The following is a 26,775-nucleotide window of genomic DNA, read 5'->3' as shown; positions in this document are numbered from 1 at the left end:
TCTTCTTTTTGTTTCTTGATCCACTGTCCATCCTGTGTGTCACAAACAGGCTCAACTTTGGGAAAAGATGAAGGGCTATGCTTAGTCACTTGTCTAAGGTCTATCAATTAGATGACCCAAGACTAGGATCTAGTTTCCTTTGTGCTTAAATTAAAATGAGTTGCACTGCACTTAGAGATTCTAGTCATTTCTTTGCAAATATCATTTGGGGGCTATGTATGCACACACACACACACACACACACACACACACACACACACACACTTTTCATTTTATTGAGATTTAAACCTCTGTCTGGCCAAAAAAGTTTGGTTTGCACAAAATTATTACCACAGATAGTTTTTTAAGACTTTGAAAAAGTTCTTCGTTGGCAATTCTATTAACCATTAGACAAGAAATTAGAGAAACAAACAAACTGTCTGCTTAATTCAGCTCTTCAATAGAGTTTCACTTAGGAATATGTGTTTCCATCCCAGAAATGATTAGTGGATGGTTAAATTACAAGAGGAAGAAGAATTAACATTTTGAATGAAAGCGTATATAATGAGGGAGCTTGAAGTGGGAGAAAATTACTCCCAAACAGAATAGAATTTTGAACAAGAGAAAAACTGGTCCAGCTATTTATGTACATTACCCATTTCAATCATTACACTTTTGAGTTCTTTTTTAGTTTCGGCTGGTCTTTTATTAATTTTCTTTCAAGACAAGGTTTCATGATGCAGTCCAGGCTGGCCTGCAACTCCTGGTCTTCCTGCCCCTAGCTTTCCCACTGTTGGGATGACAGCTGTGGGCCACCTCACAAGGCTGCTCGAACAATTTAGCTTTTCTATCCAGGGGTCTGCTGGTGCTTTACTGCACAAATAAAGCAGATTCTTCATCTAGAGCCTCAGAAGAGCGTGCAGATTGCTCGATGGCATAGAGATAAAGCTGGTCTCACTTCCTTCTCATCTACTATCTCCACCACCTAAAGAAATACACAAGAGCTGGACCAAAAAAAAAAAAAAAAAAGAAAACAAAACAAAAAACAAAAAACAAAAAACAAAAAACAAAAAAACCAAAAAAACCAAGGAGGAATTTTAAAAACATTTAAGTGTATGAGTGTGTGTGTGTGTGTGTGTGTGTGTGTGTGTGTGTGTGTGTCCCGACATGGATATGTGCCTTCATGTGCTATGCCATGCATGTAGAGGTCAGGGAACAACTTTTGGAGTCAGGCCTCCTCCTCCATTTTTATATGCGTTCTGGGGATTGAGCTCAAGTAATCATTTAGGCTTGTATGGCATCTCAATGGCCCCATCATAACCATTTTTGTTTGTTTGTTTTTGACTTTTGCAATTTTTTCTTTTTTCTTTTCCATTTTTTATTAAATTGGGTATTTCTTATTTACATTTCAAATGTTATGCCCTTTCCCGGTTTCCTGTCCATCAGCCTCCTAACCCCTCCCCCTCCCCATTTTTTAAAGCTACACAGTTCAGTAGCATAAAGTACACTGTCATTGTTGTGCAAGTGATTTTCAGACCATTTCTATTCTGCAAGTGGCAACTCTGTATCTATTAAAGACTAATTTCAGGGTTGGGGATTTAGCTCAGCGGTAGAGCGCTTGCCTAGCAAGCACAAGGCCCTGGGTTCGGTCCCCAGGTCTGAAAAAAAAAAAAAAAGAAAAAAAAAGTTAAAGACTAATTTCTCCCTGTCCTTCTCCCAAGCTCTTAGCCACCTTTATATCTTCTCTTTCTGTGATTTTAAATTTTTTTCTTTTTATTATTTTATTATGTTGTGGGTGTTCGCATAAGAATGGATGCCGTAGGCTCATATATTTGAATCCCCCCCACACACACACAGTTGGTGGAACCATTTGGGAAGGATGAGGAGGTGTAGCCTTGTTCTGAGAGGTGTGTCACTCGGGGTTACGGGTTGAGACTTCAAAAGGCCAATCATTCCTAGTAGCTCTCTCTGCCTGGTGCTTGTGGATTGAGATGTGAGTCCTGAGCTGCAGCATGATGCCTGCCTTCAGGCTGCAATGATACCTGCTATGATGCCACCCATGCTCTAACCCTCTGGAACCCTGAGCCCCCAATTAACTACTTTCTCTTCCAAGTTGTCTAGTGCCTATGGAAGTCAGAAGAGGGAATTAGATCCCCTGGAACTGTAGCTACAGATGAGCTGCCATGTGTCCGCTGGGAATCAAACCCTGGTCCTCAGGAAGAATACCCAGTGCTTTTAACCACTGAGTCGTGTGGAGGATTTTGTTCTTTTGTTTGTTTAGTTGTTTTTCTTTTCTTTTCTTTTTTTTTTTTTTTGAGAAAGGGTCTTATATTTTTGGTTGTGAGCCTAGCCTTTAGCCTAGCCTTTAATGACTGAGCTATCTCTCCAATCCCACTTGGGAGGGAGAAGAAATCAGAGGGCACAGAGAGGGAGGGAACTGGATGGGAGAAGGGAGGAGGAAGGGCAGGGGAAAAGGAGAACATGATTAGGTATTGGGTGGGGACAGAACAGGAATGAGACCCCGAGGGCCAGCAGAATAAATAAAAAATATACAACTTCAGGAGGTGGTAGTTAGGGGACCCTCTAGAATGTACCAGAAACCTGGGAGGTGAGAGAATCTCAGGACTCAAAGTGGGGGAACCTTAGATGAAATCCCCAACAGTGGGGAGAGGGAACTTATAGATTCTACCTCTAGTAGAAAGACAGGACATCAAGTAAAGGAATGGGATTGCCATCCCACAGTCAAAAATTCTGACCCATAATTGTTCCTGTCTAAAAGAACTGCAGGATCAAAAATGGAGAAGAGCCTGAGGGAAAGGAGGTTCAGGGATGGGCCCAAATTGGGATCCATCTCAAGAGAAGGCTCCAAGACCTGACACTATTACGGATTCTATGTTGTGCATACAGACAGGAGCCTAGCATGGATGTTCTCTGAGAGGCCCAACAAGCAGCTGACTGAGACAGATGCAGATACTTATATCCAGCCATTAAAGTGAAGTCAGGGACCCCTGTGGATAAATTAGGGAAAAGCTGGAGGAAGCTAAGGAGGAGGACAACCCTGTAGGAGGACCAGCAGTCTCAATTAACCTGGACCCCCGAGATCCCTCAGACACTGGATCACCAACCAGGCAGCATACACCAGCTGAGATGAGGCCTCCAATACATATACAGCAGAGGACTCTCAGGCCTGGGTTCAGTCAGAGAAGATGCACCTAACTTTTGAGAGACTTGAGGCCTCAGGGAATGAGGAGGTCTGGTGGGGTGTGGGGGTGTGGGAACATCCTCTTGGAAATGGGGGAATGGGGGAGGAGGAATGGGATTCGGAACAGTTGGAAGGAAGAATGGGAGGGGGATAACGACTAGACTGTAAAAAGAGACTAAAGATAATAATGAGAGAGGGAGAGAGAGAGAGAGAGAGAGAGAGAGAGAGAGAGAGAGAGAGAGAGAGAGAGACTTTCTAATTAACCTAGGCTGGTCTAGAATTCTCAATCCTTCTGCCTCTCCAGTTCTGGAATTATAGACCTATTTCATCACAACTCTTTCTATGATTTTGATACTTTTAGATACTTCACATGAATGGAATCATACTGTGCTCATCCTTTTGTTCACTTCTTTTGCTTAGCATAGTACGGGACAGGAGCTCTTAATTTTTTAAATTTCTCTTCAATCTCTGTATTACAGGGCTGTGAATGGCTCTGGTCAGGGGGCATGCATTGTTGAAGGTTTTCTCCACAAGGACGGAGGGCATTCATGCTCTCCAGCTGTAAAGAGACTAGCAGAGCTTAGCTAATCATTCACAGAAGGTCTAGGAGGTGAGAGTTTTGACTAGGGTAAGGCACAGGTGGCAAGCCACACACCTGAGAGCTATTGTTATATCAGTATGAGATAGCATCTTTATGATTCACTCCTGCTAATGAGATGGCCAGAGAAGTCACCGAGAAGCTCTCAAGGGCAGAAGGCTGTAACATTTCTGCATTTGCCTATTCACTCTTGAATACTGCCGAGATATTTCCTATCTACAGTACAGTTGAACCACATTAACTTTAGTGGATGTGTCTTACAGTTAACTAGTTATATACAAACCATCTGTTTGTACACATGACTATCTTCTCAGCTAAGTAACTTTCACCTTCAGGAGTTCAGCTGTGTCCTCTTGCCAAAGGATTATCCCTGCCGGGCTTGATGACTGTTTCGTTCCCTCCTGGAGTGGAGGTAGGGGGTCACAAGACCCTCACTTGTGTATCCACCTCTAGCATTCAAATCTGCCTTAATAGGCTTTGGGAGGGGTTACAGACTGGAGAGGTATAGAGGAAGGGATGCTTAAAATATGCAGCTATGGGTAAGCTGTTATTTCTGATAGGTAAAGACGGTCTGGTGAGGCCTTTTGGGAGTGGGGAGTACTAACAACCCTGTAGGTAACCCTTCACCTAAGCTCTGTAAGGAAGCCCAGAGAGACCTTTAGTGGGATAGGGCCACGATTTGCCATTGGACTTTGGGAGAAGGGGTGGTTGTTGGAATTTTAGCAACAGTTTAAACTCAGAGGGAATGAAGCTAAGACTAAGTGTTCACATCTCTTCAGAAATCCTGGCTGACAGAAAAGGCATAGCTGAAATGCAAGTGCTGTCAACGAACACTGGCAATTCTGAAGTAGAAACTCCATGTTTCAAACATGTCAGAGTGGACTTCCAGGATCCCCTAGAGCACTCATCTGTGACAAACTAAAGTTAGTCCCTTGGAGACTGTTACAGCTGTTCAAGAATAGAGTCCTGACTCATATGGCCGGAACCCCTCAGCATAAAGTCCTTCAGGCTCAGCTGACTACCGGTTGTCCATGGGTAAGAAAGTGAAACTCAGCCCTGCTGGGAGTGAGGCCACGATGCTTTCAGGTACACACACAAAAGCACTCAGGGGAAATAATGTCCCAAGAAGGCCACCTGTTTGGAACTGGACAGAAAAAAAGGCCACTCTTGAACGGGGCCAGCTCTTTTAACACTGACAATTTGAGCTCTGTCTTAATTCTCCTGACCTGTGAAACACAAGATTGCAAACTATCTGTGTCCTGACGACATGGAACCCAGGACATACTAACACTTTCTTAAAGTTTCCTCTGAATTCCTTCACATCCGCCTATCCAGCTCTAATCCTGATTCCCTCTTATATTGGAGGAAACATCTCCCGGGACCCCTGAAGCAATGATTTGCTGGCAATGTTTAGCAACACAAAGCTAATTTGGTATGGTCTACAGGTGAGTTCCTTGTGAGTTTCTGCCCACGCCTCTTTGTTGCCAGCTACTTAGCATCAGAATTGTGAAAGAAAACTGAATAGGCACTGGTTTCAAACCTTGGCATTTTCTTCTTTTCTTTTCTTTTTTTTTTTTTTTTTTGGTTCTTTTTTTCAGAGCTGGGGACCGAACCCAGGGCCTTGTGCTTCCTAGGCAAGCGCTCTACCACTGAGCTAAATCCCCAACCCCATTTTCTTCTTTTCTTTCTCCTGTCTCAAACATAGTCTCATACCCCACATCCCTCTTTTTAAAATGGCCGCTATTTTATGGGAAACTGTTTAGCAAGTTACAGTTTGTGGAAATTAAACAGAATATAACACTGTGCTGAGCAATGTCAGTGTAACTAGGGCCTCCTCGGTCATTAGATGCTATGGGTTTATGATTGATATAGCTTGATGACAGGAGAGGGTACATCAGGCTCCGTTTGAATAGGGACTAAGGGAACCTGACTGCCAGGGCAGGAGCTTGGGACTAAGGTGAAATTAAGTTAGCCACTAGTGTAAAAATTTAATGTAGTGCTAAATGTTTTTTAAAACCCTTAAAGGCAAAAATATCATCAGTTACCAGTATTTTGAAAAATTGTTTGAGCAAAAGAATCTGAGATGAATGCAAATTTTTTTCTTTTTTCTTTTCTTTTTCTTTTTTTTTCGGAGCTGGGAACCAAACCCAGGGCCTTGCGCTTGCTAAGCAAGCGCTCTACCACTGAGCTAAATCCCCAACCCCGCAAATTTTTTTAAAAAACAAAGAAAGCCAAGTTGTGTGGCTCCTAGAAGGCAGAAGCAGACAGATTTGGAGGCCAGCCTGATCTACACAGTGATTTCTAGGCCAGCCAGGACTACATAGTGATTTCCATATTCAGACCCTGCAGCAAATAACCCATATATATTTTAAAAGATTTATGTTGGGCTGGAGAGATGGCTTGGGGGTTGAGAGCACTGACTGCTTTTCCATAGGATCTGGGTTCAATTCCCAGCATCGACATGTCAGCTCATCACTGTTTGTAACTCCAAGATCTGACACCTTCACAGAGACATGGATGCAGGCAAAACACCCATGCACATAAAAATAAATACATAAATAAACAAGTAAATAAATAACCATTTATGTCTACAGTTGTATAACCCTTGAGAGTGAGTATCTTACCTACCGTCATCCTAGTCCCATCTCTAGAAGGACAATGGCTAGCCATATGGGGCTATTGGTTTTCTCACTAGTCTAGATTTCGGCCTCATTGGGAATTACTAATCCCAAATGGAGAAGGAGTTCAAGTACACTTTGGTCAAGGGATGCTTGACTGGAAGGAAAATGCTTTTCATGATTTGTGGTTCGATATTAAGTGGAGCTGAAATTTCAGGGCTTGGATCTGGCTCAAGGAGATAACATGATAATATGTGACTACGCTACTGTCCCTAAAGAGCTATTCTCTGGAGGTAACAGAGTTGGGTGACTCTTAGAGAGTAATCTTAGGGTTTCAAGTGGACAGATACTTGTGAACCAGAAATAACACAGGACATTGCTATTCCAATCTGGGTGACTAGAGCATCCCTGCCATGGAAAGAACCAAGACTGAAGATGTGTTACTTGTATGAAAAACATGTGAGACAAACTAGAACCCCCAAGAAGGCAGAAGGCAGAAGGCAGAAGGCAGGCATGTGGAAATCGTATTTTGGTATATTCTACTGGGAATGGAGTCATCTAGAGAGATGTATTTCTCTCTCCTTTTCTTTATTGGATAGATTATGTATTTACATTTCAAATGTTATCACCTTTCCAGGTTCCCCCCTCTCCCATTCTCCCCTCCCTCCCCTGCCTCCACAAAGGTGCTCCCCCCACCCAGCCACTCCCACCACAACACCCTGGCATTCCCCTACACAGGACCAAGGGCCTCCTCTCCTACTGATGCCAGACAATGCCATCCTCTGCTACATATGTGGTTGGAGCCATTTGGTTGGTGGTTTAGTCCTTGGGAGCTCTGGGAGGTCTGGTTGGTTGATATTGTTGTTCTTCCTCTGGGGTTGCAAATCTCCTTCAGCTCCTTCAGTCCTCTCCCTAACTCCTCTGTTGGGGTCCCTGTGCTCAACCCAGTGGTTGGCTGCAAACATCCTCATCTGTATCAGAAAGGCTCTGGCAGAGCCCCTCAGGAGACACCCATATCAGGCTCCTGTCAGCAAGCACTTCTTGGCATCAGCAATAGTGACTGGGTTTGGTGACTACATATGGAATGGATCCCCAGGTGAGGCAGTCTCTGGATGGCCTTTCCTTTAGTCTTTCTGTTGTTGTTTTTTGAGACAGGGTTTCTTTGTATAGCCCTAGCTGTCCTACTTGTTCTGTAGACCAGACTGGCCTCAAACTCAGAGAACCACCCACTTCTGTCTCTGGAGTGCTGGGACTAAAGGCGTGCACCCCCACCACCGGGCTGAGATGTAGTTTTCTGATAGTTTTAAGCACTATCAGAAGAACTAGGCTAGGTGGTCTATGTAAAAATCAGGTTCTCAGCATAAATGGAAGGAAAAGATCGTGTTTCTAGAAAAAATATTTTTTAAAGAAATGTAAAAGTAATGTTTACTCTCCTGCATTAATTGTCATCTCTGAGGCTTACTGCCTCTACCTGCTAATCTAGGCCTAGTCCTGGAAGCTTCTAGCCTCCACACATTCTTATCTGGGCCTAAGCTCACCCCTTTCTCCTTTCTGAACTCTGGCTGGCTGCTTCAACTCAGCTGCTCTGGCTCAAACTCCTCCCCATGCACACTGATTCAGTCTGGCTTCTCTGAGCTTCTCCTGGGTTGCTCTGCTTGGTCTCTAGCTATCTGTTCTCATCTTCTAGCTCTTTCTCATTCTCAGGCTCACTCTGTTTTCACTTGTGTCTAGCTTGTTCTCTGTCTCTCTGTCTCTGTCTCTGTCTCTGTCTCTGTCTGTCTCTGTCTCTGTCTCTCTCTCTCTCTGAAGCCTCTCTTTCTATAATTGTCCTGGTAAAGTTGTCTTCTCTCTCCCTCTCCCTCTCTCCCTCTCCCTCTTCCTCTTTCCCCCTTCCCCCTTCCCCCTTCTCCCGCCCTCCCTTAAGTAGCTTCTCTTTCCTCTGTTTTCTCTTGAGTGGTGTGTGCTAAGGGCACAGCTATACCACAACTAGAAAAAGCTTTTTTCAGTAATTAACACAACTTCAGGGTTCACAGTGTGATCAAATATTCCAAAACAGAGAAATAACATAACGGTTGTAGAGAAGCTTTTAAAGTCTTAGTAATATTTTTTCTTTCATCTTTTTGTGGCTCTAGGAACTGAACCTAGGACCTTATGCATGTGAGGCGAGTGTGTCACTGAGATTTATCTACAGTGTTCTTAGTGTTCTGTGATTTTTTTTCTTTTTCTCTTTTTTTCAGAGCTGGGGACCGAACCCAGGGCCTTGCGCTTGCTAGGCAAGTGCTCTACCACTGAGCTAAATCCCCAACCCCGTTCTGTGATGTTTTTATTAGCAAAGTATCACATCCCCGAATTGTCTATGTAGGATCTGAAACCCTAAACTGCTTTTAGCTTACTTAATCCATGTCTTAGTTACTGTTCTACTGATGTGACAAGACATCATGACCAAGGCAACTGAACCCAAAATATATGACACTTTTATCAGGATTAAGATATGAACTCAGAGCTGGTCATGGTGACAGGCACACCTGTAATCTTGGCACGAGGATCAAGGATATAAGTTCAGCTTGGGAAAATAGTGAGATCTTGTTTCCAAGAAAGAAAGAAAGGAAAAAGGAAGGAGGGAAAGAAATACAGATAGATAGACCTGGACTATAAGCCTCAGGATTCAATCCCTGATACTGAAATAAATAATAAGCAAATATTTTTTTTATTAACTTGAGTATTTCTTATATACATTTCGAGTGTTATTCCCTTTCCCGGTTTCCGGGCAAACATCTCCCTAATCCCTCCCCCTCCCATTCTTTATGGGTGTTCCCCTCCCCATCCTCCCCCCATTACTGCCCTCCCCCCAACAATCTAGTTCACTGGGGGTTCAGTCTTAGCAGGACCAAAGGCTTCCCCTTCCACTGGTGCTCTTACTAGGATATTCATTGCTACCTATGAGGTCAGAGTCCAGGGTCAGTCCATGTATAGTCTTTAGGTAGTGGCTTAGTCCCTGGAAGCTCTGGTTGCTTGGCATTGTTGTACATACGGGGTCTTGAGCCCCTTCAAGCTCTTCCAGTTCTTTCTCTGATTCCTTCAACGGGGGTCCTATTCTCAGTTCAGTGGTTTGCTGCTGGCATTCGCCTCTGTACTATAAGCAAATAATTAATAAAAGTAATTAAGTGCTTGGTTTTCCTAATGATGTTCTTAGTAGAAACATTGGGCTAAGTTCTGTTGAGGGTAAAATGTCTACATAGTGAGGCCTAAAACAGGAAGCATTCTGAATTAAATACTTAAGCAGACAAATGGTGGCTGGTTGATTCCAGTGGCCAGCCAAGACAGAATTCATGAGACAAGTGGCTAATATAGAGCTTCCTGTGTTAACAGAGATATTTTATAGCTGTGCTATTAAAAAGAGTAGCCATTAGCAGCACGAGGCTCCTGAGCACTGAAATGTGGCTAGTGTAATTTAATTTTTAATCCTAATTAAAAATTTTGGTTTTGGGTATTGGAGATTGATGTTCCATATATTGAAAATCAGTGTTAATACTTTTTAGGCGAGGTCCTAGAAAGTATACACATGAGACACAGGAAAGGATGGCTAAAGAGAAGGAGACACAAACTGCACCACTAGTTTTAGGTGACAGGTACATGAGACACAGCCTCAGCCTTTAAGCAATTTAAATTTAATGTGAAAAATCTCATGTCACTCCTAGCTATCAGTGCAACAGTGTAGTTAGTACTGTCCAGATCTCGGCTGGGAGCAGGCCGGTGGAGGGGAGAATAGAGTAAAGCTGCCGAGGGCCAGACCTCATCCTACTGGGGCAGGCATGGGATTCTGAATTCTTTGTCACTTGCCAGATTTTCCAGAGCAGTGCCTCTCAGACTCCATGAAGGGGTCTTGTCAAAGTGCTCATTCCAACTTAGAGGTTCTGGGGTATCGGAAGATAGCTTGCAAGTCTGTCTCTCTCTGTCTCTTCTCTCTTCCTTCTTTCCCCTTCCCTAAACAGGATGGTCTTGAACTCACTATAAAGCCAGAAAGACTTTGAATTTCTGATATTCCTTTATCGACCTCCCAAGGGCCAGGATTATAGGCATATATTATCCTAGCCTGTTTCTTTTTTCTAATTTTAAAATTTGAAAAAAAATTTTTTTTGTTTGAGACATAGTTCTGTCGATCCTGGAACTCATTATGTAGGCCAGATCTCAAATACCTGTCTCTGGCTCCCGAGGGCTAGGTTTAAAGGCATCTGTCACCACACCTGGCACCACTGCACCTTGTTAATGTACTGCTGAGTGAACTCAGGGCTTTCTGCATGTTAGAGAAGCGGTCTACCAACTGAGTGGCCTCCCTGGCCTGAAAGCTTTCATATCTCTCTCTCTCTCTCTCTCTCTCTCTCTCTCTCTCTCTCTCTCTCTCTCTCTCTCTCTCTCTCTCCCTCCCTCCCCCCGCCCCCCAATCAGTGTTTTACCTGCATGCCTGATACTCATGGAGGTCAGAAGAAGATGTTAGTTCTGTGGAACTGGAGTTGTGGGAGGAAATAAGCCACCATGTGGGTGTTGGAAACTTTGTAAGAGCAACAAGTGCTCTTAACTGCTGAGCTGTATCTCCAGCTTGGAAGCCTGAATTTCTTTAAAAAAAAAAAAAAAGTATTCACACAGAGTGCGGATGGGTGTTTTGTCTGCATGTATGTCTGTGTAGCTTCTGTGTGTGATGCCTGTGGAGGCCAGAAATATGTGTGTTGGTTCTTCCGGGTCTGAAGTTACAAACACTTGTGAGCTGCCATGTGGGTACTGGGAATTGAACTCTGGTCCTCTGCGAGAGCCACCAATACTCCCCCCCCCTTTTTTTTAAATATTTAATCTCTTTTTACAGTCTAGTTGTTATCCCCCTCCCGTTCTGTCCTCTGACAGTTCCTTATCCCATTCTTCCTCGCCCCACCAACAAGAGGATTTCCTCCTCCCCCAACCCCACCAGGCCTCCGCATTCCCTGGGGCCTCAAGTTAGGTGCATCTTCTCTCACTGAGGGCAGACAGGCATTCCTCTGCTGTATTATGTGTTGGGGCTTCAGAATAGCTAGTGTATGCTGACTGGTTGAATTAGGGAAAGGCCGGAAGAAGCTGAGGAGGAGGTCGATCCCACAGGAAGACCAGCAGTCTCAACTGACTTGGACCCCCGAGATCTCTCAGACACTAAGCCATCAATACTTTTAACCTTTGAACCATCTCTCCATTCCCCAGGAGAGGGCCAGCATTTTTAATGAGCTCCCAGAGATGGCAGTGCTGATCATCTTAGGACCACACTTGGTACATGGTGCTTTATTTGGGTTGTATTACTTTTCTTTTTTGGCCAAGAGAATTCGTGAGTGACATGAATGCTGTTAGCTACTTTCAAATATCTTACTCAATAAAATAGTACAATTAACCAGGAAAGGTTGCTGGGGGCATCAACCTTATCGTTAATCTTGTTTCATTTCAAATGAGGACAGCTGCATTTTAGCCTCTAGCTCCAATTCCTTTCATACCCTTTAATTAAAAGCATCAGGAAAACCTGGAACAGGGAGGGACAGAAACTTAAGAGACATTGAAATCACCATGCATTTTGTTAGGCGCAATTTTTCTTTCAGAAAAAAATGCTGCCTGTTTCAGAAAACAAGTCATGCATTCGGACGTGCATGTGGTGTGGACGTGCGCGCGCAGTGTGGACGTGCGTGCGTAAGGGGTGGTGCAGACGTGCGTGCGTAAGCGCTTCCGGTGCAGACGTGTGTGCGTAAGCGCTTCCGGTGCAGATGTGCGTGCACGTGGACGTGCATGTGTGCGTGAGGTGTGGTGCTGACGTGCGTGTGTGCGTGTGCGTGTGTGTGTGTGTGTGTGTGTGTGTGTGTGCGCGCGCGCACGCGCACTCGAGCGCCTGCGCCTGCGTGCAGTGTGGACAAGTGTGTGGTGGGGATGTGCGTGCGTGCGTGCGTGCGTGCGTGCGTGTGTGTGTGGTGCGGATGTGCGTACGTGCGTGCATCTTTTAGTGGGTGAGGGAAAAGTCAGTATATAAAGTCACAGAACAGGGACTTGCATTTGCCAATATTAAACAGTTGTAATTCCTGTAGATATTAGGGAGATTCTCCAAAATTATCATCACAATTTTACAGTAAGAACAGATTCTTGATTGGGCCATAGAAAGGACTTGTGTCGGGTAGGAATTGTCTTAAGATAGGCAGACATTTTAAGCCTGAGAATGTTAAATGGATCTCTTAATGGGAAATAATGGGCACACTCTTGTTATTTCCACATTCTAGTGTGTTCCACAATGTCACCCATACATTGGGCAGCTGTTCTTTTCTTAACCACACTCCAAGCCTACAAAATTCCCATTTAGAAAAAAGAATCCCATTCAGCACTGTGCATCTCAATTACAATCTGTTTCAAATTGCAGATGTTGGAGAACAGCAAAAGCCCACTGCAGCAAAACTCCCCACAAGCAAGAGAATCATTACCTAGGGCCTGTCCTTTCTGACCAGAGCTGGGCCGGATTGGGAACTCAGTATGAGCTCTGTTGCTGGTGGGGTGGGGTAAGCGGAGGTGTCTTTTGTGGGTATGAGAATTTTATGACCATTTCCAGCTCTTTTTATATTTTTCACATGTATGTGGTCTGCATGTGTATGTGTGTAAGTTTGCGCATTCACATGTGTTACACAGGTATGTGGAGACCGGAGGTTGAGTATTATCCTCGGTCTCTCTTCCAAACCTCATTCATCGAGGCAGGGTCTCTCAATCAAACCCAAAGCTTTTTGGTATGGCTAGCCAGCTACTTTGTTCTGACAGTCTGGTTTTGTAGGAATTGCAGGTGGGCTGCCACACCCACCTGCATGTATCTGGGTTTGGGTTCTGTGGATCTTTTGATCTCTGGTCCTCAGGTTTGCAAAGCAAGTGTTTTAACCATGGGAGTTTCTCCACCTCCCGCCCCTCCCCCATCCGTCTATTTGTCACTCTTTTTTCCAGCATATATTCTTCCTGACCTGTAAAAGTGGACATTTTCAAAGACTAGATCCCAGATTTTCTTCTTTATAATTTCTATATAGTTAGCTATGTTATTAAAGGCACGTTTATGATAAAATCCTTTCTTTAAACTGTGCCTCTCTGACAATCATTTGAGCTGTTGGGGAATCAAAATTCATGTGAGCTAGTCAGGTGCCCTTTTATTTTCGTTTTTATCTTATAATTTTTAAAGGCAAGATTGCACATAGCACAGATAGGCCTTGAACTCCTGATCCTCCAGCCTCCAATATTGGGATTATAGACCTGTGCTACCACACTTGGTCCCCTCTATCATTGTTTTGCATGTATGTGCTGGTATGTGTGCTTATGTGCACATATGCATGTGGAGGCCAGGGCATGAGTTTAATTAAGTGCCATTCCTCTAGAGCAGTAGTGTTCAGCCTTCCTACTGCTGCTGATCCTTTAATACAGTTCCTCATGTTGTGCTGACCCCCAACCACAAAATTATTTTCTTTGCTACTGTTATGAATTATAATGTAAATATTTTTGGAGATAAGAGGCTTCCCAAGAGTCAGAACGCATGACTCAAGTTTGAGAACTGCTGCTGAAGAGACATCTATTTCACTTTTTGACAAGATCTCTCACTGGCCCAGAGCTTTCCAAGTAGGCTTGACTGGCTGGCCATGGAGCCCCAGGGGTGTTCATGTCTTTACCTCCACAGTGCCAGGATCAGCAGTGTATATCAAGAAGCCTGTTTTTGTATTTGTTTTTTTAAATGTGGATTCTGGGGACTGAACTCAGGTTCTAATGTCTGCAAGGCAAGCACATTACCATGTGAGCTGTCTCCCCAGACCCCCCTGATATTTTTGCTTGGCTTTTAGCACTAGAAATCTTACTCAGGGATTCATACAAGTTAAGGGAGTGCTCTGCCCCAGTCCCTCCATCATTCTTTTGAAAAATTATATTTTAATATTCCTTAGTTTTCTCTCTCTCCCCCCTTTCCCCCTCTCTCTGTGTATCTGTATGTAGGTGCATGTGTTGGGGGTGACCACAGAATCCAGAAGACAAATATTCTTGTTCCCTGTGTATGAATGTTTGCCTATATCATGTATGTATGTATGTATGTATGTATGTATGTATGTATGTATGTACACCATATACCTATCTGGTTCCAAAGTAGACCTGAAGGAAATACCAGCACTGAGCTATCTCTAGGCCTCTAAACCCACTTTCTTAGATGTTTGCATAGTGGAAAGCCTTAGGAGATAGAGGATATGCTCTTATAGGCAAAAACACTTCTCTCAAGAGCAGGATGGGCCATTTTGCAATTTTTTAAAACTCCACCGTTTCCTGGGACTAGAGGGACAGTCCAGTGGTTAAAAGAACTTGCTGCTTTTGAAGAGGGCCTGGGGTTCAGTTCCCAGCACCCACATAGGGGCTCCCAATTATCCACAACTTTCGTTCCAAGGGATCGATCGGATGCTACCTTCTAACCTCTGCAGGCACACATGTGGTACAGATATGCATGCCAGCAGATGCTCAAACATGCAAAACAAATAAATCTGAAAAATAATGAAACATTGCTATTGCCTATGCTTGTTTTCCTCAGCTGTGACACATTTTCACTACATGTACAACACTTACCTGGGTCCATGTTGCCTTCATGGGACTTAAGGGAGAAAGGAATGAATGCAAACCTGTATCTCATGCTGCTTACCACATTGTACTTAATAAAGTCCTTTGTATTGACTAGATATTCCTGTGTTTTCTTCTAGCATCCATGAAATGATAGCAGGCTAACTTGTCTTACGAACAGGATAAAAATCTTAAGGACCTTCATAGATCTGTTTTATGGAGCAGTGTTGGGACTGGGCTTCACTTTGTAGCCCAGGCCCAGCCTTGAACTACAGACAATCAATCCTCCTACCTCACACCTCAGACTCCTGAAACGTTGGAGTTTTAGTGTTCCATTTTTATTGATAGGTGCTTCCATTGATGCACAAGAAACTCAAAATAATAAAATTGATGTTATAAAGGATGTACCAATAGATTTGCTTACATTTGCGACATTAAGTCACACAGGTAGACTTCAGCTAAAGGAACACAAAAGACCCTAAAGAAAAAAGTAGTTTACTAACCGTGCCTGTTATAATCAAAATTTATGGTGCCAAAATGGAAATGTTGATTCACCAGGACTGACCAGCCATTAGGCCTATCCCCAAAGAACATGCCACTAACAGGCAACTCAAGAGGGCAGAGCAAGGTGATAACCATCATTAAGATTTGGTCTGCCACTAATACCTTATACTCTCACCAGGAAATGCAAGAATCTATAGGTGAGCAGGACGAGCTCCAGTAACAACTATTTGAAAAGAACAGCTCTTATGTACTTGAAGTCATTCTGGCAATAGCTTTGCTGTGTAAATCTGCCCAAGTGGCTAGTCTGCCATTAGTGAGGCAGTGAGATGGCATGGGAAAGAATGCAAATCTGGGCTCTGGGCCTTCTTAGCTGGGTAACTCTGAGCACATGATTTAGGCCGCCACCTTGCTTCCTTTAAAACAACAACAGCAACAAACCCCACCTGTATGGGGTTCTTCTTTCTTTTTTATTAATCATTTTATTCATTTACATTTCAAATGATAATCGCTCTTCCTGGTTACCCCTCTAACCCCCCATTCCATCCCCTTTCCCCCATTCCTTTTGCCTCTGTGAGGGTGCTCTCCTTTCAAGGACTAGATGAAAAAAAATCATAAACAGAACTGTACCTTTCACATACTGAGAATGGGCAAAGGGTGTATGTATTCTATATTTTATGGCCTAGGTGTTTCAAGCAGTTGAGTATATTTTCTTTCAGATGATATATGAACATCCTGGATATGAAGGACTATTGTATTCAATTTTACCAAAAATGGATATTTATTTTAAACACCACTACAGGACTGGTAAGGTGGCTCAGCACTAAACTTGGTTTAGTTGCTGTTAAACTTGGTGATCTGAGTTCGACCTTTGGGACACGAAGGTGGGGGGATAAAACTTGACTCCCATATGTTGTCCTCTGACTGATCCATGTTCAGTGTGGCTGGTATACATGCACATGCATGAGTCTGTGTGTGCACGTGTGCGCACACGCATGCATACACACACTATAATTAAAAAAACACTATTAACAATAAGATCTCAACTCTATACAAAAAACTATAGGTATTTAAGGAATGCTGACAGTGAGGGAAATAGTCTTCCCTGGGGAAGAGCACACTAATTAGTGACCCATGAGCAAATGGTCAGCCCCAAAAACATACATACAAGTGTCATTTAGGGATATATATGCATATACACACATGTACTAATGATTAATGAAAAAGGAGGCCACGAATTTGAAAGAACGCAAGGAGGGGTATATGGAGCAGGGGCTAAGTGGGGGAAAGGCAAGGGGAAATGATAAAATTGTATTATAACCTCAAAATAAAAAGACTGCAAAAACCATTGTGTTCCTTACCAGTAAGACTCATCTTTCTCTAACCAACAGGATGGTCTGGTGGCATTTCAGTGATGCCTGTTTCATTCAACAAAGACAAAGATTGCTGTCAGTTGGGGGATGAGAAATATGGGAACAGGACCCTGGATAGAGTCAAACTGTCACCACAATGGAGACCACTGGAGGGGAAATAAACAGATGCCACTAAACGGTAACTGGAAACAAAGGTGAATTTATTTGTCTGTCTGAAAAGGAAGGGTACATCACTGGAGCCAACCATTCTGCTTATTGTACCTGAATGGACCACTTACAGAGCTAAAGGAGGAAGGACAGCAAAACTGGCAGCGCACTGAGGTCAGATCTGCTTGACTCTGAAGGCTGAGCTTAAGTTCTTTGCAACTGCTCACTGGACCAGTTCACTGCTTCCAAGGACAGGCACCTGCTCCCAGCAATGTCCAGGATGCTCCCGCCAGCTTGATCTCTCTCTGGTGGCCAATGTGACCAGCGTGCTCGAAGGTGGTCAGATCTTTGTTGAAGAGCACAGGCAGGACCTCAGTAAGGGTTTATGCCGGTGACGATCACAGTCACCTGTCCCTTTGCTAACCTCTTTCAGAACTGACAGACCAAGTTTCCATTTCTTCTTAGAGAAAAAGGCAAACAAACATACACGTGCACTTGCTTACAGAGGCAAATTTCATGTAGGCAGGTTATCCTTCAGAGTTACAAAAGAACAAGACCCAAGCAGTAAAATAGCGCCTGTCCATGACTGAGGCAGCACCACCACCCACAACAGCCAAAAGGCAGCAACAGCCCAGACATGGAGAAACAGATCAGGCCATATACAGACAAGGGACTGAGGATGGAAGTTCTACACAGTACAGCATGAATGAACATTAAGCCCTTCCAGGCAAAAAGGCAGACACAAAAGGTACAAAGTTGTATATCTAAAACACTGTAAAATTCAACTAATATATATATATATAAATATATATATATATATAAACACTGGGAATAATTCAATTCATAGGGACACAAAGCAAATCGGTGGTTGCCAGTGGCTGGCGGAGGGGGAAGGGGGGAGGGGACGGGGGAGGGGAGGATGGCTTCCTGCTTAGTGCTTAATGGGTCCAGGACTTCTTTGAAGTGCCGAGCATGTTTTGGAAACACACAGAGGGCTGGCTGCACAGCATTGCCAATGTCACGAATGCTAAGGAACTGCACCTTCATGTGGACAGATGTTTGTTACAGAACTGATAAACCTCAACCCTCTAAGGGCAGAGCAGCCCAGTCCACTGAAACAAGGACACTGAGATGGGGTGAGCAGGCAGGGAGTGTGGAACAATTGATGAGGAGTAAACGGGGTGGGGATGGGGGCAGAAGAGGAGGACGGCCCACTTAACAGCCTCAGACAGCTGTGGGCACTGAAGAACCAGTCTGCAAGACCAAGTTCTAAGTGCTTGCTTATATCCTCTGTGCCATTGACCTAGAATGTTCTAAAACATGTAAGTGGCTTCACAAGGAGAGCCACAGCGAGCCAGCCCAGATGGCCTTTTCCAGGCCAGTGGTAGGGCCTGGAGGGGAGCTGGGGTCTGCCAGAGCACTGGCTGCAGGGCAAACCTTCCGAGGGCTGGGATGCTCATCAGACAAGGCTGCCATGGGCTCCCTTGCACAGGACTGCAGGCCTCGGCTGTCCTCAATTTCAGTGTGACAACCCTAATCGGGCCAGGTGGTGGTTCACACCTTTACCATCAGCACTCCGGAGACAGAGGCAGGTGGACATCTGTGAGTTTTGGGCCACCCTGGTCTACACAGTGAGTTCATGACAACCAGAGCTACCTAGAAAAACCCTGTCTCCAAAAGTTAAAAAAAAAGTCATTAAGGATATACTCGGGTTGGGGATTTAGCTCAGTGGTAGAGCGCTTGCCTAGCAAGCGCAAGGCCCTGGGTTCGGTCCCCAGCTCCGAAAAGAAAAAAAGAAAAAAAAGAAAAAAGAAAGGATATACTCCTCCTTCAAAAAACTGTTAAAACAGCAAAATGCATGTTTGTTAAATCACCATTTACAAATAAGCCTTAATTTATTAACTTAAAAATCAAAAGATATACTGAGTTTATTTTATGTGCTTTGGAGTTTGTCTGTGGGTATGTGCACCATATGGGTACCTGGTGCCCACACAAATCAAAAGAAGGTGTCAGATCCCCTCAAAATGTATTTAAAAGATGTTTGGGGTGTTTGGTGGGCCTCCTGTTCTTCTATCACTGGATTCACCAGGTGGGTGATGAAAATTAAACCTGGTTCCTGTACAAGAGCCACAAATGCTCTTAACCACTAAGCTATATCTGCAGTTCCTATTTTATTTTTAAATTATATGTGTGTGGGAGGGGTGCATGCATGTCAGTCCTCAAAGAGGCCAGACACATGTCAGATTTTCTGGAGCTGGATTTACAGACAGGCTGCGAGCAAGCTGCCTGACATGGGTGCTAGGAACCAAACTCCAGTCCTTGAAAGAGCAAGTGCTCTTAAGTGCTGGGCCATTTAGTCAGCCTCATATTACTGCAGTTTTAATATTTATCTAATGACAATCTGGAAGGGTCTAAACATTGGGACACAACAATAAACAGGGCTATATTGAAAGCAATTTCTATGTAAAACTTGGGTATTGTAGGGTTTTATTTTTGCATTTTAAACTGTAATATTCAAACTGCCAGTGATGAAGTAAAAACTGAGAACTGATTTAGCTCAATGTTGGTGCATTTTAAAGAGAATTAGGACTTAGGATTTTGGGGTGTTTGGTGGGCCTCCTGTTCTTCTATCACTGGGTTCACCAGCTGCATGCCCACAGTCAGAGCACTGAGTGCCTGGTCTGCCCACAGTTATTATGCGTGGTATGATTCTCAGCTGCACATTCTGACTCTGAGTCTGCCTCGGCTGTACTAGGGTAGTAGAGAGCGCCAAGTTCTGTGAATGAGCATTCTGCCTTCGAGTCTGCTGGGTGGAGCCTACCTGACACACCACAGATGTCTGGATTGGTTGAACCCCTCTGGCCCCACCAGTGTTAAGGAGACCAGTTTGCGCAGTACTAAGGCGACTAGTTTGCTGAGTTGGCAAGGACAACTGCTGATTATTAGACCCTTGAGAGGAAGCTGGTGGCACTGGCTGTGGGGGGACAGAAACCCTGGGTGTCTGCGGCTGTTTTGGAATCAATACATATATCTGCTGTGGCTGTCCCTGGGATGACTTCTGAGGCTCTGGGCGCAAAATGATAGAGCCTGGGGGAAGCTTTACAGTTAAGGGACTTGCCGTATTATTTATAATCAGTTGCATAGGTGACTTCACGGGACGCTGTGCTGGCTTAGGTGGCTGCTGTCTGGTTGGTAGAAGGCTATTTTGAGTGATTCCTTCAGCAGCCGGGACACTAGTGGGGCAGCCTATGACCTGGGCTGAATTACCCACCAAACTAGGTTTTTTTATAGACTTTACCAAATTGATCACATTTGTGCTAGTGGTGCAGGTAGGGTGCTGGACTTTTGGCTTGTTTTCTGATGACCTAGCATTAGATTGGAGAGCTGGAGGAAGGGTGCTAACTCTGCTCATGCCCACAATGGTTTGATGAACCACGGTGGTTTTCTTAGGAGCAGGTGGTGCCCCTTCACCACAGCTGACATTTGAGGAGCCCTGTTTAGAGACATGGGTAAGCGCAAGTGGTGGAGGAATTCTGCTTCCCTGCTCTAACACTGAGGATGACGTCAGACCCATTTTGGGCTTTGGCACCAGACCAGTTGCAGGCTTTGGCACCAGACCGGTCGCGGGCTTTGGCACCAGACCGGTCGCGGGCTTTGACACCAGACCGGTCGCGGGCTTTGACACCAGACCGGTCGCGGGCTTTGACACCAGACCGGTCGCGGGCTTTGACACCAGACCGGTCGCGGGCTTTGACACCAGACCGGTCGCGGGCTTTGGCACCAGACCGGTCTCGGGCTTTGACACCAGACCGGTCGCGGGCTTTGACACCAGACCGGTCGCGGGCTTTGGCACCAGACCGGTCTCGGGCTTTGACACCAGACCGGTCGCGGGCTTTGACACCAGACCGGTCTCGGGCTTTGACACCAGACCGGTCTCGGGCTTTGACACCAGACCGGTCTCGGGCTTTGACACCAGACCGGTCGCGGGCTTTGACACCAGACCGGTCGCGGGCTTTGACACCAGACCGGTCGCGGGCTTTGACACCAGACCGGTCGCGGGCTTTGACACCAGACCGGTCGCGGGCTTTGACACCAGACCGGTCGCGGGCTTTGACACCAGACCGGTCGCGGGCTTTGACACCAGACCGGTCTCGGGCTTTGACACCAGACCGGTCGCGGGCTTTGACACCAGACCGGTCGCGGGCTTTGACACCAGACCGGTCGCGGGCTTTGACACCAGACCGGTCGCGGGCTTTGACACCAGACCGGTCGCGGGCTTTGACACCAGACCGGTCGCGGGCTTTGACACCAGACCGGTCGCGGGCTTTGACACCAGACCGGTCTCGGGCTTTGGCACCAGACCGGTCGCGGGCTTTGCCTCCAGGGAGGGCTGAGGAAGACAGACTGAGCTACTAGACCCCTGTGTCATATTGGCTGAACACCTATCTTCGCTCTGGAAAGACCCTTGGCACACATCCACTGTCTCACTAGGCTCAGTGTCTACTTTAGCCATGAAATCATCTGAATAATCATCCAGGGACATGTGAGGGAAATACATGTGGCTATCAATTCTGTCCTCTGGAAGTGGCCCTATGTCAGCAGAGAAAAGTGGATCATTAAGGGACTTCATGATACTTGGATTCATTTCCCATAGCTGACTGTCATCCTCATAATCAAACATAAAGCCATATTTTACCTCAGGAACTTCCAGGACACTTGGTTCTTCATCATCAAAGAGCAGAGATGGCACCTCGTTCATATATGTCTCTGCTTCCATCTCGGAAGGCATGGTCAGTTCACTGGGTCCCTGCAGCCAGGCATCCATTTCAGTAGTCATCAAGTCATATGGGTCATCGGGCCCTATTTTTGCTTGTTTTTTGATAGGAGTCATTGTTGAAGTAAGGTCAGGGGGACATGTACACTCAGATGACACCTCCTCTTGATCCAGAGAAGAGGCTGCACGCCTCTTGAAGCATTGTCTCATAGAGTCAGTCATCTTCTGCTCATTAAACAGCAGTCTGTTGGCTGTGCAGGCAACAGCAACAGAGGGATCCAGACACAGTGGCTCTGCTGTAGCTAAAATCAGTTGACTCTCAAGCTCAAGTTTTTCTTCCTCAGTCCACTGACGGTTATCACTTGTAATGGACTCTACATCACTTACTAGACTCTGCATCGTGGGACGTAAGAGAATGTGTCGAGTTTGGTAAGCAGGAGTCGAGGAAGCAGAGGACACATCAGATGACACAGCAGGCTCTTCACCAATCTCCCCAGGGGGTTGGGTGTCACTGCATTGTCTGTAGTCTCTGATTTCTGCTATGACACACCCATGGTGAAAAACATTCACAGGAGACTTTTCCAGGACATCAATCAGAAAAGAAGGTAACTCTTCAGCATCCAAGTATTCAAGCAATTTCTCTATTTCATAAGGCAACTTAAAAGTCTCTGAAAATGACCCACTTTTGTCCTTCAGCATGAGAGAATAGCCTTGATTTTCTGGGTACAGATTGACCACTAAACATGGCAACGCCTCTCTCCTCAGAAGCTTCTCTAGCAAGTTGACATTGCTTTGAAGGCCCCCTGCCTCTGCCTCTCTTTCACATTCTTCAACATAAATGTCATACAGTTTTTCATGAAGAGACTTTTCCCCACTGGACGTGAGTCTTGAAGGAGGGGGCTGCTGCCGGACAGATTCAATAATATCATCCGCCCACTCAAAAGCCTCCTGTAAATTTCGTTCCATCGTACGCAATAAAAGAATCAGGACCTTTAAAGAAAAACAAAACGTGTTGGCGGAGAGAGGCCGAAATCATGGCAGTTCTAGTAACTGTCCTACAAAACTCTACAACTCTGCAGGGGAGCATACACCTGAATTTAATATGGACCCCAAGAAACCCACCTCCCCACTGGTGAGGCGGACGCCTCCAATTCCTGCACTGTACTTTTGGCGCTCAGCCGCCGCCAAAGCCCGTCTGGGCTGCACCGAGAGACCTCGACTTAACAGAAAAGACGAGTCAAAGCGAACCGAAAACTACCTCAAAATGTTTGCAAGTTTCTGAAAACACCCATACCTTCGGAGGTCACTGCCCGTGTGCAGGCCGGTAGCCCTCTGCGCTGGAAGTGGACACGCAGGGTTGTGGAGCTGCCGTGCTTGCGCGCGTCGTCCTCCGTACGCCACTCCTCCAGGCCTCATGCTCCTTAAGCCTTCTGGGTAGGAGGGTCCTTGCTCAAACTTCCTTTCCAGCGGTGTCCCCACTTCCGCTGGAGAAGGCGGGAAGACGTTGTGGGCGGTTCCTTGCTGTCCATCTAACTTGTAAGGCGATCAGGCGGAAGCTTGCGCAAGCAGTACTTTTTTATTACAGTTTGTCGCCACCATTTTACACTGGAGTTAAACCTGCAGGGCCATTGTGCACCATTTAAGTTGTTTGGCGGGTCCTTCAAGAACTGATCTACGGCAACCAGGGGCAGGCAGATCTCTGGGAGTTTCAGGGCCAGCCGGGCCTCCATAGCCAGTTTGAGGCCATATATAATCAGTTCAGGCCAGCCGGTGCTACATAGTGAGACTGTGTCTGGTTATTATTTTTGGGAGTGGGGGTGGGGGTTTGAGACAGGGATTCTCTGTGTAGCTCTGGCTCTCTTAGAACTCATTCTGTAGACCAGGCTGGCCGCGAACTCAGAGATCCACTTGCCTCAGCCTCTCGAATGCTGGGACTAATAGCTTGCACCACTACCAAGACTATCTGTTTTTTTGTTTTTTGTTTTTTTGTTTTTTTTTTTTTTAATGTGTTCCGAACTGCTTGTTTCTAATGATTTGGTGGTTCCACCACTAATTTAGCACACACCGTACCCTTTATACCTGTGGAGACACTCACTGTATGCTTGTGTGAGCATTACAGAAAGCACTCCATTCCATTCTCCGAGTATACCCCCGCTCCCACATCCCCACCCCCACCCTGCCGCCACCACCCCGCTCCATCCAGGTTTCTTACATAGTTAGACATGTGGCATTCTTTTTTTTTTTTTTTTTTTTTTTGGTTCTTTTTTTTCGGAGCTGGGACCGAACCCAGGGCCTTGTGCTTCCTAGGCAAGCGCTCTACCACTGAGCTAAATCCCCAACCCAGGGCATTCTTTTTTTTTTTTTTTTTTTTTTTTTGGTTCTTTTTTTCGGAGCTGGGGACTGAACCCAGGGCCTTGCGCTTCCTAGGTAAGCGCTCTAACCACTGAGCTAAATCCCCAGCCCCATCCCAGGGCATTCTTATTCATAACAACTTACCTTTTATTTCTGTGTGTTTCTAGTTTTTCTTTTTCTTTTTTAAATTTTTTTTTTTGGTTCTTTTTTTCGGAGCTGGGGACTGAACCCAGGGCCTTGCGCTTCCTAGGCAAGCGCTCTACCACTGAGCTAAATCCCCAACCCCTTAATTTTTTATTAGATATATTTCTTTACATTTCAAATGTTACTCCCTTTCCTGGTTTCCTGTCCATAAGCCCCTATCCCCTCCGCTCCCCCTCCCCCATATGGGTATTCCCCCCATACATCCCCCCTTACTGCCCCCCATATTCCCCTGCACTGGAGGTCCAACCTTGTCAGGTTCTTTTCTTTTTCTTTCTTATTATTTTGTGTGCATGGGTGTTTTGCTCACATGTATGGTTTTGTACCACGCAAGAGCAGTGCTCTCAGAGGCCAGAAGAAGGCATCAGATAGCGTGTGAGGAGCCCTGGAGATGCTTAAAATGGAACTCAGGTTCTTTGGAAGAGGAAGCACTGCTCTTGACTGCTAAGCCATCACTCCAGCCCTATTCTTTCCTCTAAAAAATAGATTTATTTTATTATTTGCCTATTTGCATGGATACACACATGCCTTCAGAGGACAGAGGGTGTCAGATGCTTTAGAGCTGGAGTGATAGGCAGTTGTGAGTTGCCTGACTTGGTGCTGGGGACTGAACCCCATTCCTCTAGAAGAATAGCCAGCGCTCTTAACCATTGTGTCATCTCTCCAGCCCTGACTTTCCTGTGATGATTTAGTGTATGGATTCTATTTATAGAATCTTGATAGAATCTTGTTTTCTAGTCCCATTGTTGCCTTAAAATTTGCCAGTCTCGGTTTTTTTTTTTTTTTTGACAGCTGTTTAGAAGATTCTCTAATGTTTAGATTTACATACAGCACTGACACACAATAATCACAATGATTACCTGTAATGACAAGAACCCAAGATTAAATCTGCAAAACCCCTGAAGTAGACACGTTTAAAATAAATGCTTTTTTCTTTTTCTGTTTTTGTTTGTTTTGTTTTTGAGACAGGGTCTCACTGTGTATCACCGGCTGCCCTGGAACTCACATGTAGATTAGACTGACCTCAAATACATACAGATCGCCTTACCTCTGCCTATGGACTGCTGGGCCACCAGGCTTTTAAAAAGGCTTTAAAAAAATCAATAGTAAGTGTGATTGTTACATGTCATCATAGATATTTTATATTTGGTTAGATTAGAAACTTTTTGCCTGAGTTTCTTTGAAATGACTGGTATTAAGCAACACATAGAAATGGGTTTTTAGTGCTGGATATATATTTCTTGATTTTACTTGACTAAGCATAGGCAAGGTCCTGGGTTCAACCCATAATATGGGAAAGCAAAAACAAATCAGCTCTCACCACCACCACCACCACCACCACCAAAAACCAGCCTATGAAAAAAAATAGAAAAAAAGAGAATGGTTTTCTAGTTCCCTGGTTATTATTTGGAAGATTATTCTGGAGAAGCAGAGGGCTTTCTTTGTTTCTTTCTGTTTTTGATATATATATATATACACACATATATACACATATATATACATACACATGTATATACACACATATACACATATATGTATATATACATATAATATACATACACACATATATGTATATATACATATAATATATATACATATAAATGTATATATACACATATAATATATATACATATAAATGTATATATACCTATAAATATGTATATATATTCTGCACTGTATGTGTATGTGCCTGCAGGTATGTGTACACATGTGTGTTCATAGATAAGGACAGAGGTCAACATTGGATGTCTCCCTGAATTGCTCACATTTCATCTTATCTTTTGAGACAGGCAGGGTCTCTTGGTGAATTCAGTGCTCACCATTGGTTAAAGTGGCTGGCCACTCAGCTTTAGGGGCCTGCCTGTATCTATTCTCCCAGGACTAGGGCTACAGTGCTAAGAGGCCTTTTTTAACATGGGCACTGGAGACCCAAACTTAGGCAGGTACTCTTCCAGTAGAGCTGTCTCCCCAGACTCTTATTTTCTTATTTTCAATATTTCTTTTTAAAACAATTTCCATATCTGAAATGAAGCTAACCAAAGGCTTGGATAGTTACATTGTATTTTGTTTTTCTGTAACCTCTGTTTTCCCCCCTTAATATCTTCTGGGTTTGCTTTTATTTTGGTGAGGGAGGAATAGATGAACAGAGAGCCACTTTATAGTTTCTTTGCTATTTATGGACATAGCTACAAATGCTACCCCATGGCTGCTATTCCAGGGTACATCTGCTTTAGCATAGGAGGGTTCCTGATGACTGTCGTCTCCAGGCTCTCTCATCTTCCTACCATCTTATCACTGTTCCCTCTTCCTCCCTGCAAATCCCTATTCTATAATTAACCATCCTTCTACTCCCACTCACCAGCCCTGAAGCTCACACAGCCTCCCTCCAGTCTCTTCCTCTTTCATATCCCAGGCTGCCT

The 26,775-nt window shown here is 44.8% G+C and overlaps 1 protein-coding gene across 1 annotated transcript in view; it reads right to left on the bottom strand.

Annotated features, from left to right (window-relative positions):
- The window catches only part of Supt20hl1 (Supt20h like 1), a 50,452-nt gene extending 27,269 nt beyond the window's left edge, over nucleotides 1-23,183 (bottom strand). Inside the window, exons 1-2 of the mRNA NM_001037211.1 lie at nucleotides 23,097-23,183; nucleotides 21,725-22,792 (exon numbers count right to left, since the gene is read on the bottom strand). Of these exons, the coding sequence (NP_001032288.1) occupies nucleotides 21,725-22,768 (1,044 nt within the window). The 5' untranslated portion in view covers nucleotides 22,769-22,792; nucleotides 23,097-23,183. The remainder of the gene's footprint in view (nucleotides 1-21,724; nucleotides 22,793-23,096) is intronic.
- Nucleotides 23,184-26,775: the final 3,592 nt, after the last annotated feature.

The sequence above is a fragment of the Rattus norvegicus genome, chromosome X (genome assembly GCF_036323735.1).
Source record: "Rattus norvegicus strain BN/NHsdMcwi chromosome X, GRCr8, whole genome shotgun sequence".
In the NCBI taxonomy this organism is placed as follows: domain Eukaryota; kingdom Metazoa; phylum Chordata; class Mammalia; order Rodentia; family Muridae; genus Rattus; species Rattus norvegicus.
This window is presented reverse-complemented; position numbering and strand designations above follow the sequence as displayed.